The 14991-nt window shown below is 38.3% G+C and overlaps 1 protein-coding gene and 1 non-coding gene across 8 annotated transcripts in view; both read right to left on the reverse strand.

Moving 5' to 3' along the window:
* The window catches only part of GTF2I (general transcription factor IIi), a 110953-nt gene that overhangs the window by 48816 nt on the left and 47146 nt on the right, over window positions 1-14991 (reverse strand). For 2 of the 7 annotated variants that reach the window (XM_032254918.1, XM_032254919.1), the window contains exons 9-12: window positions 12189-12266; window positions 6960-7019; window positions 4924-4980; window positions 2943-3005 (exon numbers count right to left, since the gene is read on the reverse strand). In XM_032254918.1, the coding sequence (XP_032110809.1) occupies window positions 2943-3005; window positions 4924-4980; window positions 6960-7019; window positions 12189-12266 (258 nt within the window). The remainder of the gene's footprint in view (window positions 1-2942; window positions 3006-4923; window positions 4981-6959; window positions 7020-12188; window positions 12267-14991) is intronic. The other 5 variants (XM_032254920.1, XM_032254921.1, XM_032254923.1 and 2 more) reach the window with 5 other exon arrangements.
* On the reverse strand, window positions 10087-10214 carry LOC116534678. Its single transcript, XR_004261825.1, has one exon. It is a non-coding gene; the product is annotated as a small nucleolar RNA SNORA40 (small nucleolar RNA).

Raw genomic sequence — 14991 nt, forward strand, 5'->3', positions numbered from 1 at the left:
ACAGGCTTGAGCCACCGCGCCCGGCCTGGAAGTAATCTTTCCAGAAATAACACATTATTATTATTATTATTATTTTTGAGACAGAGTCTCATATAGTTGCTGCGCTAAAGTGCAGTCGTGCAATCTTGGCTCACTGCAACCTCCACCTCCCAGGTTCATGTGATTCTCCTGCCTCAGCCTCCTGAGTAGCTGGGATTACAGGTGCCCACTTCCATGCCTGAATAATTTTTTCTATTTTCAGTAGAGACGGGATTTCACTACATTGGCCAAGCTGGTCTCAAACGCCTGACCTCAGGTGATCCGCCTGCCTCAGCCTCCCAAAGTGCTGGGATTTACAGGCGTGAGCAACCACGCCCGGCCACAATATACATTATTAACCTGAAGTATGCACATAATTTCTCACTTGACCTTCCCTGTTCATACTGAGACAATTTTTATCTTCCTTAAAAAATTAGGAATTTAATGGTTGCTATAATTTCTATAGAGTATATGTATCTTTTACATATACATATATAAAATGTGTATGTGTGTACGCACATAAAAACACAGAAAATGCTACCTTTTAAAAGAATTACTTTACTTAGACCTGGTATTTTACTGGTCTTCTGAAATGAAAGAAGTCTACACAGCAAAATTCTGCTACTTAATCCCAAATGTGAATGTTAAAGCAGGCTTATGGCACAATGTCTTAGCTGAAAGGAAATGAGATTTATTACTCCATCCAAAACAGTTCAAGTTCAAAGGACTGACCTATGCTTCAGGTTCATTAGCCATTTATTTCTTGATGTCTGTTAAGCTCTCTTTAAAGGTCTTATACTATAAAAGCAAATATTTACATTCGAAACCATTTTAATATAGCCTCTATCTGCGTTAAGATCTGACAAATCAATATGGTTATTAGTCCTACCTAAAAGTTTTATTTTTATAATTTGAATAACCTCCTATTAATATCTCCATAGAAAGGACACAAGTGAATATTTATAATATTGATATGTTCTTCCATTTTTTCCTGTGAATGGGGTTTCTAACTAAAAAGAAATTAAATTTCAACTATTTAATGCTAGACTGTAAACAATTCAAAATGTTTTAGATTAGAAAAATTATATGAATGAAAAAAGAAATCTGTGTATTAACATGTGAAGTATGAGAAGATTTATTTTATTAGGTGGAAGCTACTAAGCAACATGTTTTAGAAGCAACGAAGACACAGACAGGTTGAGTAGTTTGAAGCAGTCAAACACTATAAATAACCAATAATCGGTAGGCAACAGGTCATTAAGAGAAAGAGACAGACAGCAGACCAAGAACGGTTACGCAGCAGCTAGAAAAAAGCTAACGAAGTACCAAGATGTGTGGTTATGGGAGGGGAAGCCTATGGAATATGTGATATTTTTAAAATCTGCATTATAATGGATGCTGAAGGCATCTGTGCATTTTTGCAAAAATCAAGATATAGACATGAAATTATTTCTCGAAGTAGACATAATAAGCTGACATATATCCCTCAGTACTGGGACTTGGGAGCAGGGTGAGGGTGAAGAGAGCCTTCCACTGTGCAAATTTACTCTACTGTTTTGACATTTTCCCATAAGAAAGAAGTACTTTGAAGGGAAAAAACTTACAGAAGTATTGTGAGACATTAATTTTTATTTATTTTTAATGTTTTTTGAGATGGAGTTTTGCACTTGTTGCCCAGGCTGGAGTGCAGTGGTGTGTCTGAGCTCACTGCCACCTCCGCCTCCAGGGTTCAAGCGATTCTCCTGCCTCAGCCTCCAGAGTAGCTGGGATTACAGGCATGCACTACCGCAGTCAGCTAATTTTGTATTTTTAGTAGAGATGGGGTTTCACCATGTTTGTCAGGTTGGTTTTGAACTCCTGACCTCAGGTAATCCACCCGCCTCAGCCTCCCAAAGTGCTGGGAATACAGGTGTGAGCCACGGTGCCCGGCCATGAGACATTAATTTGAAAGGAAAAACACAATACTCAATTATTATTATTATTTTTTGAGATGGAGTCTTGCTCTTGTCGCCCAGGCTGGAGTGCCATGGTACGATCTCAGCTCACTGCAACCTCCGCCTCCTGGGTTCAAGCGATTCTCCTGCCTCAGCTTCCCGAGGAGCTGAGATTACAGGGACCCGCCACCACGCCTGGCTCATTTTTGTAACTTTTTTAGCAGAGACGAGGTTTTGCCATGTTGGCCAGCCTGGTCTCAAACTCCTGACCTCAGGATCCACCCGCCTCGGCCTCCCAAAGTGCTGGGATTACGGGCATGAGCCACCACACCCAGCCTTAATAATTATTAGTATGAAATGATCGGCAATAATTCCATTAGCTGAATTTTTAAATAATTCAGGATAAACTGGCTCAGCTGAGTTCATGCTTATCTTTGGAGAAAAAAAACTAGGTTTGAAGCAATTTTAGCTCTAGAGAGTACTGTAGAATATATTTGTAGCTATTGCTTCAAAACAGTTTTGAAAGACAAATTGTGTATCAGCCTCTAAGTAGTATTTGCAAGTAGCAGGGAGACTCGCTTTAAAACTTACTAACCTATCAACACTTTTTCCTCCACTTTACTTAATTAGAAAATAGGGATTCCAGCTCCAGATAAATCTTCTTCTATCACAACCCAGTAGATCATAGAATCTGTTTTTGTGTGTATCAAGTCTGGTCATAATTTTCTTTTCAATTCCCACTGATAGCAAGGATAGCCCGGGCCCCCTGGGGGCCAATGCTAATCCTCACAGCTTCATTCTGCCATCTAAAACTCCCAAAGCACTGGGGTGCACTGCTGGGGAGTGGGCTGCTTTGGTCACACAAACACATGTATTCATCCCCCAAGTATCCTTTCAAAATGAATGAAATGCATATTTAGCAATGTGAATGTGACAAATATTTTTATGACCAGAAGGAAACTTTGGAATCAAGGCTTTTAGATAACTAACCTTCAATAGTCACCTCAACTTCAGGGTCCTCACTTGTTTCTGAAGGGACATGTTGAGTAGAATCTTGAAAAAAATAAAATTCTAAAATGACATTCATTATTAAGCATTTTTCCATATGTTCCAACATTTTACTGATTTGATACTCCAAAAGCAGCCTACTATAAAAATTCACTGGCATTTTAATTCATTTCATATTTATGAAAGTAAAAGTTGACCCTTTTCATTATCAATAGGGATGAATGAAAACAAAAACTAGAAAAACTCTGGAAAAAATTTAGATAATAACATGTTACCTGCAGAAATTGACTCAAAAAATCCCATGGCCTTGGAGGAATGAGGATATGACAAATTCACAATGAATTTACTGCCACAGCTACAAGATGCTCAGATAGAAACAAATGCTTTCTACTGTGGTTAGGATTTCTCCCCTCCTTTCAGAAATGTGAGCAGTGGCTTCTACTGTTCAATAAAACCACAACCCAGGCTTTGCAATGGAGACCTTCGCATCAGCAAACGGAGTGTCGCAAGTGCATACAGGACTACATCCTCTCGCTTTGTATGCAGCGTATTTCAAAAATTTACAAAGTTCATTCAGGTTTGTCCCTACTCAAGACAAATGTACGTCAGAATGTTAGTGCTAGAAGCTTAGCTAGACAGTATTTTCATTAGTTCTCTTTCATTGTGCAAAGGTTGAGAGATTAATTGATTTGCCAAAGATTATGTTTACTTGTTAGTGAAGGAATAAAGGCCAGAACTCAGACTCGATTCCACTTTGTTAACACTGGAATATGACAGTTAAAAGGTCCTAAAAATGAAGTCTTCGGGGTGCAGTACCTGCCGACGGGGCTGCAAGGCTGTGAGTCATCGGTACTGCCCGATGAACCCTCGGACTGCACGTGTGCTGTTACCTAGGTTTTGTTGTTCTAAATCTCGCTTATTCAATGCTGAAAACTCTGTCTCAGAGAAAATACCCACCTCCACACAGGAAAGCATACAACATTCACCCACGCAATCTATAAAAAGGGCTGACAGGGAAATGTAGCCAGTTGTTTAAAATGAGCATATCCGTATTTCTGCAAGAAATGTATTCCAGGGAGAAACCTTAATTCTATCACTGAATTTGGAGAAACCAGTCTGTATTCGGGGACCTTAAGATTGCCTTTCCCTCAAAGAAGGTAAAATGTCAAACAAATGATTTTTTTAAATTAAAATAAAAATGTAAATACAATGGAACATAACCAGTTACAGAACAGACTCCTCTTTTCATTCTAGAAAAATAAGGTATCACATGACCAACTGATGAGAGAAATCATTCTAAAACAAGATCCAGTTACCTTACCAGTCATTTTCCTTGGGAGAAATCTACAAAAATTTGTGTGGAACCATTCAACCACTTAGAAGTCGGAAGCCACCCTGCACGGTAACAGTCTAACTCAGGATTCTAAAAGAAAAGAGCTGTACCTCAGTCAGGTGTTCTGTCCTAAAACCAAAGCTGCAGGGCTGCTAAACTGACAAGGTAGTTTATGGAGTGGTTACAGGTATAAAATAAAGGGAGAAAATCTCTCCTTTATAAATTTCATGTAGACCATATTCTTACCTGACTAAAACCTTAGAAGTATTAAAAAGTACACTTGAAAATAAAATACGAATGGAGCTAGGCATTTTCATTCTAAAACACTGAAGCTATTCTTCCTTAAAAGATCTTCAATATGGCACAAGAAAACCAGGGCCAAAAAAAAGTAGCATTTTGCATCATGAAGAGTTTTACTTACCACTGAGTTTTCATTCCCATAGGCTTTATTAATCAGTATGGTCAAAGGGCATATTACATCTTAGAACTTAAAAAAAAATAACCTGTTGGCCAGGAAGGAATACCAAAGGAATCACCTTTGATTTCCAAAGGAGGTGTTTTAAGGATACCAGAATCTATAAAATAAACATCCAACAAATACTGTAAAATATGCAATCTTTTTCTCCTAACCTTCTGCTGGTACTTCCATTTCTGTGCCTTCGTTACCCTCTGAAGAATGATGGCTTCCTAGAAAGAAAATAAACAACATATAATAAACCAATAAAAATTGGCATGGAAAGATGAAACAGAATCTAGGTAACAATGCAAATAACATAGGACATAATAAACATCTGCAAAATGATTGTCTAACTCTTTAGCAGTTCATTCAAACAATGTTTTCTAATTCAGGAAAGAACACAACACGTCTATTTGGAAGCTAAAAAAATTATTTTAAAATACAAATACAAAGCAGACCTAAGTAGTTTTGGGGATTTAATATTAGTTACTGTAACTACATGATAATATTGCTGGATACTGGAATCTGAGGAAGCACAATTGCGCTTCAAGTACCATGCTCAGCTGTCAATGACACACACACACACACAGATCAGAGTGAATGCTTGCCATGCTCAGACACTTAACTCTCTATAAATAAGTTCAGGGTTTGCTGTGAAATGTTTCCTGCTTTCCATTTTCACTATGGTGAAAGCCACAGAAACTCAATCCCCATAATTTCATCAAAGTTGTACTCAAAGGAAACTCGTAAGTTAAAATTTAAGATACTACCTTTAGTCTCAAAAGCATTTTAAGTCAGGTAATATAATCTGCCTGCTTCCAAAAACTGGAACATAAAGCAATGATCAGTTAGGCAGTCACAAGGTAAACAGGCTCATCCTACTGGAGCAGAAGTTCTACCCACAAATAGGAAAGAAAGACTCTAAGACATCAGAGAGCCACTTAGGGTCAAGAATCCAAGCTGCCCCCTCATTTGCATCCTCTGTCCTTAGAGATCTGAGCTAATAACATGGAAAAAATAGAAAAAACACTGCCTTTAAGTATAAATAAAAACATATTACCTATCGATAAGAATACATCGCTTGGGGGAAAAGGAAGCAGATGCTCATTTATTTTGTCTTATCTGTTGATAACTAAATTCAGAAACTATACTAAAAGTAAGATCTAAGTTATAAATATATTTTATCTTGTATTTTAAAGAGCAAGGCTTACAGTCTGAAAAACTGTCCTTCGGTGGCTGATATCCTTGAATTCAAAGTACCACACTGAGGTCACATCTTTTTGGTTCTCCGTAGCTAGCTTTACCGTGTCACAATTATCTGGGGATTCATTTCCACTTCATATTGTGGAAACTCGCCTGAACCCAAAGCTCTAGGTGAATCTGTAAACCTATACCTGTGAGTCAATCTTTAATTCATTTTTAAAATATGCTTTCTCTATACACTTCCTTTCTCTTTTTTTAATCTTAATCCTTGAATTTATGGAGCACTAAATTCTTTGACTATAAAATCAAAGAATAAAGAGATGTCAGGTCAAAGGAATGAGAGCGAAATGACAAGGCCAGTAGTTAAAAAGCAGAATTGCAGTAAAGAATCACAGTTAAGATGGTGGTTCATGTAAGCAATAATTATGTATGGCTTTTAAAATCTGAAATAAATAATCACATTTACATTATATGCTAAACCTAAAGAAAATACATCTTATGCGCTCAAAGCCAGAATAGACAGAAATAACAGCCACTACTAATAGCCTAGGAGTATCAAGTTTGGGAACACTATAAAAAATTCCAAAAGAGGTAATCAATTTGAAACTTATAGATTAACAAGCGCTATTTCAGAATCCTTCTAAATACTATCAAGTATCAACATGACCTTATCAATATTCGCATTACTATACTATTGTATAATAGTAACCTGACCTCTGACCATTCTGAGATAAGGTATAAATGTGTACTTTACCTTCAATAGGAAAGTGTGTCATGTACCCATTTCGAGATTCATTACTAGATTCACAAAAGGGAAAATTGATTTTGAAAAATTGTTGCTTGTGAAGTTCATTTATATGTTAAAAAAAGGCCAATACATTTTTTTTTCCTTTTCCATTTAGAAAAGTAATGCTATACTTAATAAATATTAAAACACAGTCTGTGCAAAATAAGGCAACATTCAATACGAACAGTATGTGGGAAAATGGAAGTGAAAAGATTCTACCTTGCAAAGGCTTCGATAGGGGGTGTTTTTCGTCAACATCATCGGTTTCAGAAGGGCCTGCTTTGGGATACAAAGATAATACTTCAAAAGTAATCCCCCCCAAAAAATGTGGGGTGACTTTAGTGAACAAATTTGGGTGAGATACATGGGATGGCCTTTTTTATAAATAAAAAAGAAAAAATTAAAAAAAAAAAAAGACTGACAAAATGAGCAATGTCAATTTCTGGTCTTAGTGAATGGAAAAATATAATCAGGTAAATTCATATATAAACAGTCAAAAGAAATTTTGAAGATGACTGGACATATGGATTGAATGGCAATGGTATGTCTAAAATGGAAGATGTGGGTTTTTTAAAACAGTACAATGTTCGTAACAGCAAACTATAATTTTTACTTCATACAGATTACAAATGCAGGTTTATCTTACAGGTGTATCTGTTTCTTCTTTGGCAAATATTTGCTTACTCTTTTGTCATACTGAAGAAAAACGCAGAACCAAATGTTATACACCTTCCTTAGAATCTCTAAAATAATGTAAACTATATCCTTGAATCTCCACTGAAATATAAATGTGACAAACTAAAAGCTATTGATTCATCCTCCCTTTCCCCAGCACCACGGCACTTTTTCTAATAGGGTTCTTTCCAAAACACAGAAAGCACTCTGACTCAAATTCAACTTCACAAACTGCTATATTTTGACAACACATTTTCATGTTATCATCAAACTTTTTAATGATTAAAGTAATAATCGTTTTTAAATAGAAAACAAAACATTGTGTTTTCAATGGCTATTTAACATATAACACGTTTTGGTATTAATATGACCACTGATCAGTTAACTATCTCTGGCGAGAATTGGGAAAACATCCTAAGTCATTTGAAAGGCTTCATTCACTAAAACATAAGAAATTTCACAAAGATGCACCAAACTACACATTATAGGCAAAGGACATATCAGAGAAAAAAAAAAAAACTGCATGAGAAATAAAGAAATAGTTTCTATTTGGAATCTCAAAGAAGAGCAGGTCTTTGAATGAAGACTCCTAAATTCAAATGCTAGATCCATTGCTTCCTAGTCTTCTGACTCTGCATAAAACATACAGAATTCATGTCAAGGAAGATGTGCTATTTACAGGATTTAAAAATGCAACGTTATTAAGGCTACTAATTGACTTCTAAGTAATGCTTTAGCTGCTCTTCACAAGTTTATGTGGCATTCTCAGTATTCTAGTCTCAATATTTTTAATGAGATTCTCATTAAATCAATTACAAGCATGCTTCCTAGGATTCCCATTGTATACATTTTCTATTAATAATGTTTGGAGAATTTATTAAGACAACCTGTGAGCAAGTATACAGTCAATTTTTATAAATAATTCATGCTTTGTAAATAGACTTATTTCCTGGGTATACAGTTTTCTAGAGTTAATTAACTGTAGTTAAAATATTCTATTTAACATATAAATATTATAAAAGTATTCATCAGCTAGACATATCATTGGTTAAAATCTCCCACATGACTGTACGTATCTATAGGGACTTATACATTCATCAGAATTTGTACATACTTTTACTTTTGAGGACATATTGTTAGGCACATACAAACTAATGGTTGTTGTATCAACTTAGTGACCGATTCCTTTAACTATGACACAGTCTTATTCTACCCCTGCTACTACTGTTTTGGCCTCCAATATTGCTAAGCTACATTTTTTTAGTTGGTATTTACTCAGCATACCTTCATGTATCTATACTTTCAAATTATTTTAATGTCACATATTTGAATTTTATTCACCCTAAAATAGGTAGCATACTTAACCTTCACCTCTCAAATGCTAGAGGTGCCTACCACTCATTGTGAAAACCAACACATTCCCGACACTCACAATTGAATACCACTATTTTACAGGAGTGAGGAGGAGCACAGAGAAATATAAAATGTTTTAGAAGAAAACATAAACATCCTTTTATAGAAGAATAAAAAACTAACGGTATTATAATCACACAGTGTAACTACTATGATTTTTTATTTTTCTGAGACAAAGTCTCGCTCTTGTCCCCCACGCTGGAGTGCAATAGCAGTGATCTCAGCTCACTGTCACCTTCACCTCCCAGGGTCAAGCGATTCTCCTGCCTCAGCCTCCCATGTAGCTGGGATTACAGGCACCTGCCACCACACCCGGCTAATTTTTGTATTTTTAGTAGAGATGGGGTTTCAACATGTTGGCCAGGCTGGTCTCAAACTCCTGACCTCAGGTGATCCGCCTGCCTCGGCCTCCCAAAGTGCTGGGATTCCAGGTGTGAGCGACTGTACCCGGCCATGATGATATTATTAATGAACTATATTATAATCACACAGTGTAACTACCATGATGATATTATTAAATCTACTTGTGACAAAATAGGTATCTATTGAAAACCTAAATTGAGTGACAGACTAAAGTCAAAAACATATACCGTATTACCACTGTGTAGGCTTAGCTCAGGAAACAGCATATATAAAACTATGTGCATGGACATCACACACACACACACACACACACACACACACACACACACACACACCCTGGGAGAATATTTATGTAGTAAAGCACAACATCACCATCAGAAAGGAGAATTCTCAATTTTATTTTTTGTCTAAGTCAATAAATTTTTATTCAAGGAATTCCATGTTGTGTTTTCTTCCACTGTCCATCAAGGTCACTTGAGATCCTCTAAAGAGCTGGAGTGAAAAGATTTCTCTTCAAATTAGCCCTTTTTAATGAAACTGATGTTTGTTTTAATCCAGGTGTCCTATCAGCTCATAATTCTTTTATTTTTCCTTCTGTCATCTCCTTTTAAAATGCATATACTGATGAAGCCTTCAAAATTTACTAGGAATCTTTGGGAATCTAATTTTTTCAGTCAATTTACTTTAGGGTCCTTTATACCGTAGTGGTAGATGGTCTGGTTCTCAATTTGACACCCTCTCTTAGCATGAATGAGTTCAATTCTTATTCCTAAGTGATCACACTCAAGAGCAGTACAGATGTGCGGAATATGCCAATACCTTTAACTCCAGACATCGTGTTCTCAAACCTTCACGGCTATCAGTACTCCCAGAAATAAACTGTCTCAGGTATCATCATATCCCTTTTTATATGTATCAAAACTCATACTGAACAATGAGTTCTGGACTGCAAAAGAGGATTTATTTTTTGCACCTATCCGTAAGTCTTTGTCCACAAGTTAAACAAAAACATACGTAAGTGCAGTGAGAATTCTCAATTTTAAAGATCAGGATTAACTTAAGAAGAACGGAAAGAGAAGTGGGAATTTGGGAGAGCCCAAAGAAGGGCTTCTGTGGAATATTACATGTTATTTCTTGGAGGGAGGAGAGAAGAGATGAATACTAAGGTTCACTAAACCTGGGCAGACTCATACTATGCTTTTAGGTTTTAAATACTTCATTTTGGCCGGGCGCGGTGGCTCACGCCTGTAATCCCAGCACTTTGGGAAGCCGAGGCGGGTGGATCACGAGGTCAAGAGATCGAGACCATCCTGGTCAACATAGTGAAACCCCGTCTCTACTAAAAATACAAAAAATCAGCTGGGCCTGGTGACGCATGCCTGTAATCCCAGCTACTCAGAAGGCTGAGGCAGGAGAATTGCCTGAACCCGGGAGGCGGAGGTTGCAGTGAGCCGAGATCGCGCCATTGCACTCCAGCCTGGGCAACAAGAGCGAAACTCCGTCTCAAAAAAAATAAATAAATAAATAAATAAATACTTCATTTTAAAAAAGCATGTTAGCACCTGTAATCCCAGCACTTTGGGAGGCCCGGGGAGGGTAGAGCACCTGAGGTCAGGAGCTGGAGACCAGCCTGGCCAACAGGGTGAAATCCCGTCTCTACTAAAAATACAAAAACTAGCCAGGTGTGTCAGCACATGCCTATAATCCTAGCTACTCGGGAGGCTGAGGCAAGAGAATCACTCGAACCTGAGAGGCGGAGATTGCAGTGAGCCCAGGTCACACCACTGCACTTCAGCCTGGGCAACAGAGTGAGACTCTGTCTCAAAAAAAAAAAAAAAAAAAAAAAAGAGAGAGAGAGAGAGAGAGAGGAATGAAGGCTTATGTCCACACAAAATGTTCATAGTACCCGTATTTGTAATGGCCCCAAACTGGAAGAACCCAAGGGCTATCAACACACAAGCGATGAACAGTTTGACCCAGGCATACAATATGATACAAATCAACAATCAGATGAAATCTACAACTGATGCATGCAACGCTGCAGATGAACTTGAAAACAATCATGTGAAATCAAAGAAGTCACACTGCTCCCTGCCTCAAGAAAATAATCTGCATTTTATGATTTCATTTATAAGACTTTACAGAAAATGCAAACTGTCCTAAAACAGAAAACAGATCCATGTTGCCTGAATACTGGACAGGGCAATGAAGGACAAGGACACACAAAACTTTTGGGGATGTGGGTATTTCATTATCTTGGTTGCTATGAAGATGGTGTATTAGTTATGTACGTGGCAAAGCTAACCAGATTTTATCCTTTAAGCGTTTAATGTATTATAATCATGCAGTGATTAAAAAAATTAAGCTGACTATATCTGCATTTGCCTAATAGGTTTATTTTGCAACACTAGAACCTGGAATTGAATGCGAAGTTGTGCCACAGCTTTTGGTATTCCTTTTAAAAACATGAAAGGCTATTTTACATATCCCCTATGGATTGTCTGAGTTGATCGGATAGCCCCATTTTTTTTTTTTTCTTTTTTTGAGATGAAGTTTCGCTCTTGTTGCCCAGGCTAGAGTGCAATGGCAAGATCTCGGTTCACTGCAACCTCCAACTCCGGGGTTCAAGCAATTCTCCTGCCTCACCCTCCAAAGTGGCTGGGATTACAGGCATTCACCACCACACCTGGCTAATTTTGTATTTTTGTAGAGATGGAGTTTCTACATGTTGGTCAGGCTGGTCTCGAACTCCTGATCTCAGGTGATTCGCCCGCCTCAGCCCCGTAAAGTCCTGGGATTACAGGTGTGAGCCACCACACTCAGCCTTATGGCCCCATTTTTAAAATGTTTTATCCCAGTGATTGAATTACAAATAGATATGTCAATCAAGAACTGATCAGTAAAATGCTATTTAAGAAATTAAAGCAATTGATAAGCAAATTTTAATTTTAACCACGAATAATTTTTAGAAAGAAAAATTACATTAACTCAAATTACCTTGAATGTTATATTGATAATAATCAGGATCTTCCGATTCTTCCTTTACCGTCACAGCTGCCATTTCCAGGGAAATGCCTATAAAAGCAAACACGATGACAAGATGGCATGTCAGAGCTTTCAGCTGGATAGTACAGGAAAATTCTCTCTGCCCTCCCCATAAATACAGCAATGCATATTTATTTTAAATAAAGACTTAAGGTTTTGAAAATGCAAAAGTCTGTTAGGTAGCATAAGGTAAAAATCACTTACAATCCCAGCCAACCCAAAGTTTTAACCATTTGTTAATACTCTGCAATTATTTGCTGTTCATTTTTCTCCAGCAAATTCTTATCTTTAGAATTGAAGAAAATTTAGTCAACACTCCCTTTTCACTTAATATTAAAAATACTTTTACAAACCACTGAAAAACACTTATAAACATCAGTTTTAATAACTTGATATTCCAGAGTAGAGATAGCATAATGCTTAACAATTTCAATAATGAGAAATTTTTTTTTTCCTTTTATTTATACAAGGGTACAAGGCACACCTTTCTGCATCAAGCTTTGCCCACAGTTAGGACAGAAGACTAGAAGCAGACCTTTGTGGACAGACACAAAAAAGTACGTATTGTGTAATTCCACTCATATGAAGGTCAAAATAGGCAAAAGCAATCGATGTTATTAAAAAGTTGACTTTGAGAGGGGGTCATGAGGGAGTGGCAGGAGGGCCCTTCCCAGGGTCTTGTTAATGGTCTATATCCTGACGTGGGTATTTTGTTAGGAAGGGTCTGTAATTTTTTTTTTTTTTTTTTTTTTTTTTTGAGACAGAGTCTCGCTCTGTCTCCCAGGCTAGAGTGCAATGGCATGAACTCGGCATGAACTCGGCTTACTGCAACCTTCACCTCCTAGGTTCAAGCAATTCTCCCGCCTCAGCCTCCCAAGTAGCTAGATTACAAGGACCCACCATCGTGCTCAGCTAACTGTTGTATTTTTGGCAGAGACGGGGTTTCACCATGTTGGCCATGCTGGTCTTGAACTTCTGACCTCAGATGATCCAGCAGCCTCGGCCTCCCAAAGTGCTGGGATTACAGGTGTGAGCCACCACACCCGGCCTATAATTTTTAGTTATTGAACTATGTACTTACATTTTGCATACTTTATGTGACATTTCAACAGAAAGCTTTAAGAAAGAAAAAAAAGATTCATATACTCTTCAAAAACAACCCTTCCTGGGTCACCCAGCAGGCTTTGACAACAGGGGCTTCCGGAATGACTTGCCAGGTTCAGCAGGAGAGAATTCTGGTCTCCCACTCCCCCTGGGAGTTCAGCTGCCAGTCCATCCTAGCCACAAGCCAAAGCTGAACAGACTGAAAACTTAACAACTCTTCTTGGAACTGAAAAAGAGGTAGGGATGCAGGGCAAGCTACTGCCCCCATGACTACAGTGCCGGGGGTCACTCCTCACGCCAGGAGTGGTGGCACGCACCTGTAGTCCCAACTACTCCTGAGGCTGAGGCACAAAAATCACCGAAAACCAGGAGGTAGAGATTGCAATGAGCTGAGATGGTGCCACTACACTCCAGCCTGGGCAATACAGCAAGGCTCTGTCTCAAAAAAAAAAAAGAGAGAGAGAGAAAGAAAATTACAGCTAACAAAGAAGGCAGATCCACTGAGGATTCAGACCCTTCAGGAATAAAAATTTGAGTCACTACAATTGGTTAAAGAACCTTACATATATTGGCTGGGCGCAGTGGCTAATGTCTGTAATTCCAGCACTTGGGAGGCTGAAGCGGATGGATCACCTGAGGTCAGCAGTTCAAGACTAGCCTGGCCAACATGGTTAAACCCATCTCCACTAAAAAAAAAAAAAAAAAATACAAAAATTGGCCAGGCAGTGGTGGCACGTACCTGTAATCCCAGTTACTTGGGAGGCTGAGGTAGGAGAGTCGCTTGAACCCAAGAGGCAGAGGTTGCAGTGAGCTGAGATGGCACCACTGCACTCCAGTCTGGGCGACAGAGTGAGAACTTGTCTCGAAATAAATAAATAAGGCTGGGTATGGTGGCTCAAGCCTGTAATCCCAGCACTTTGGGAGGCCAAGGCAGATGGATCACCTGAGGTCAGGAGTTCAAGACCAGCCTGACCAACATGGTGAATCCCCATCTCTGTAAAAAAATTTTAAAAATTAAAATAAAAAATAAAATAAAATAAATAATAAATAAATAAATAAAATAAAAATAACAAGGTAGGCCGGGCGCGGTGACTCAAGCCTGTAATCCCAGCACTTTGGGAGGCTGAGGCGGGTGGATCATGAGGTCAAGAGATTGAGACCATCCTGGTCAACATGGTGAAACCCCGTCTCTACTAAAAATACAAAAAATCAGCTGGGCCTGGTGGCGCGTGCCTGTAATCCCAGCTACTCAGGAGGCTGAGGCAGGAGAATTGCCTGAACCCAGGAGGCGGAGGTTGTGGTGAGCCGAGATCGCGCCATTGCACTCCAGCCTGGGTAAAAAGGGGTGAAACCCGTCTCAAAAAAAAAAAAAAAAACAAGGTAAATCCAAAAAAAGTCTGGTAAGCTGCAGAAATGTAGACTTGTCTGTTACAAATGTGTTTGTGTAAAGATTAAGCATCCGCATATATTAACTATTCTCTTCTGTGCAGTAGTATTTCACATTAGTTTGTTTGGAGCTTTCTTTTCCCTTTGTCCATTAGACCAGATTACTCAAATAGGTTAGGACTGCATTTGAAGAGTAGGCAATACAGCTCGAGAATGGATTTCAAGTCAGTCTGCCAGAGATGGGTGTGACTGTTGGAATACTGCG

This window comes from Sapajus apella, unplaced genomic scaffold (genome assembly GCF_009761245.1).
Source record: "Sapajus apella isolate SASKATOON/1434 unplaced genomic scaffold, GSC_monkey_1.0 scaffold88, whole genome shotgun sequence".
NCBI classification, from domain to species: domain Eukaryota; kingdom Metazoa; phylum Chordata; class Mammalia; order Primates; family Cebidae; genus Sapajus; species Sapajus apella.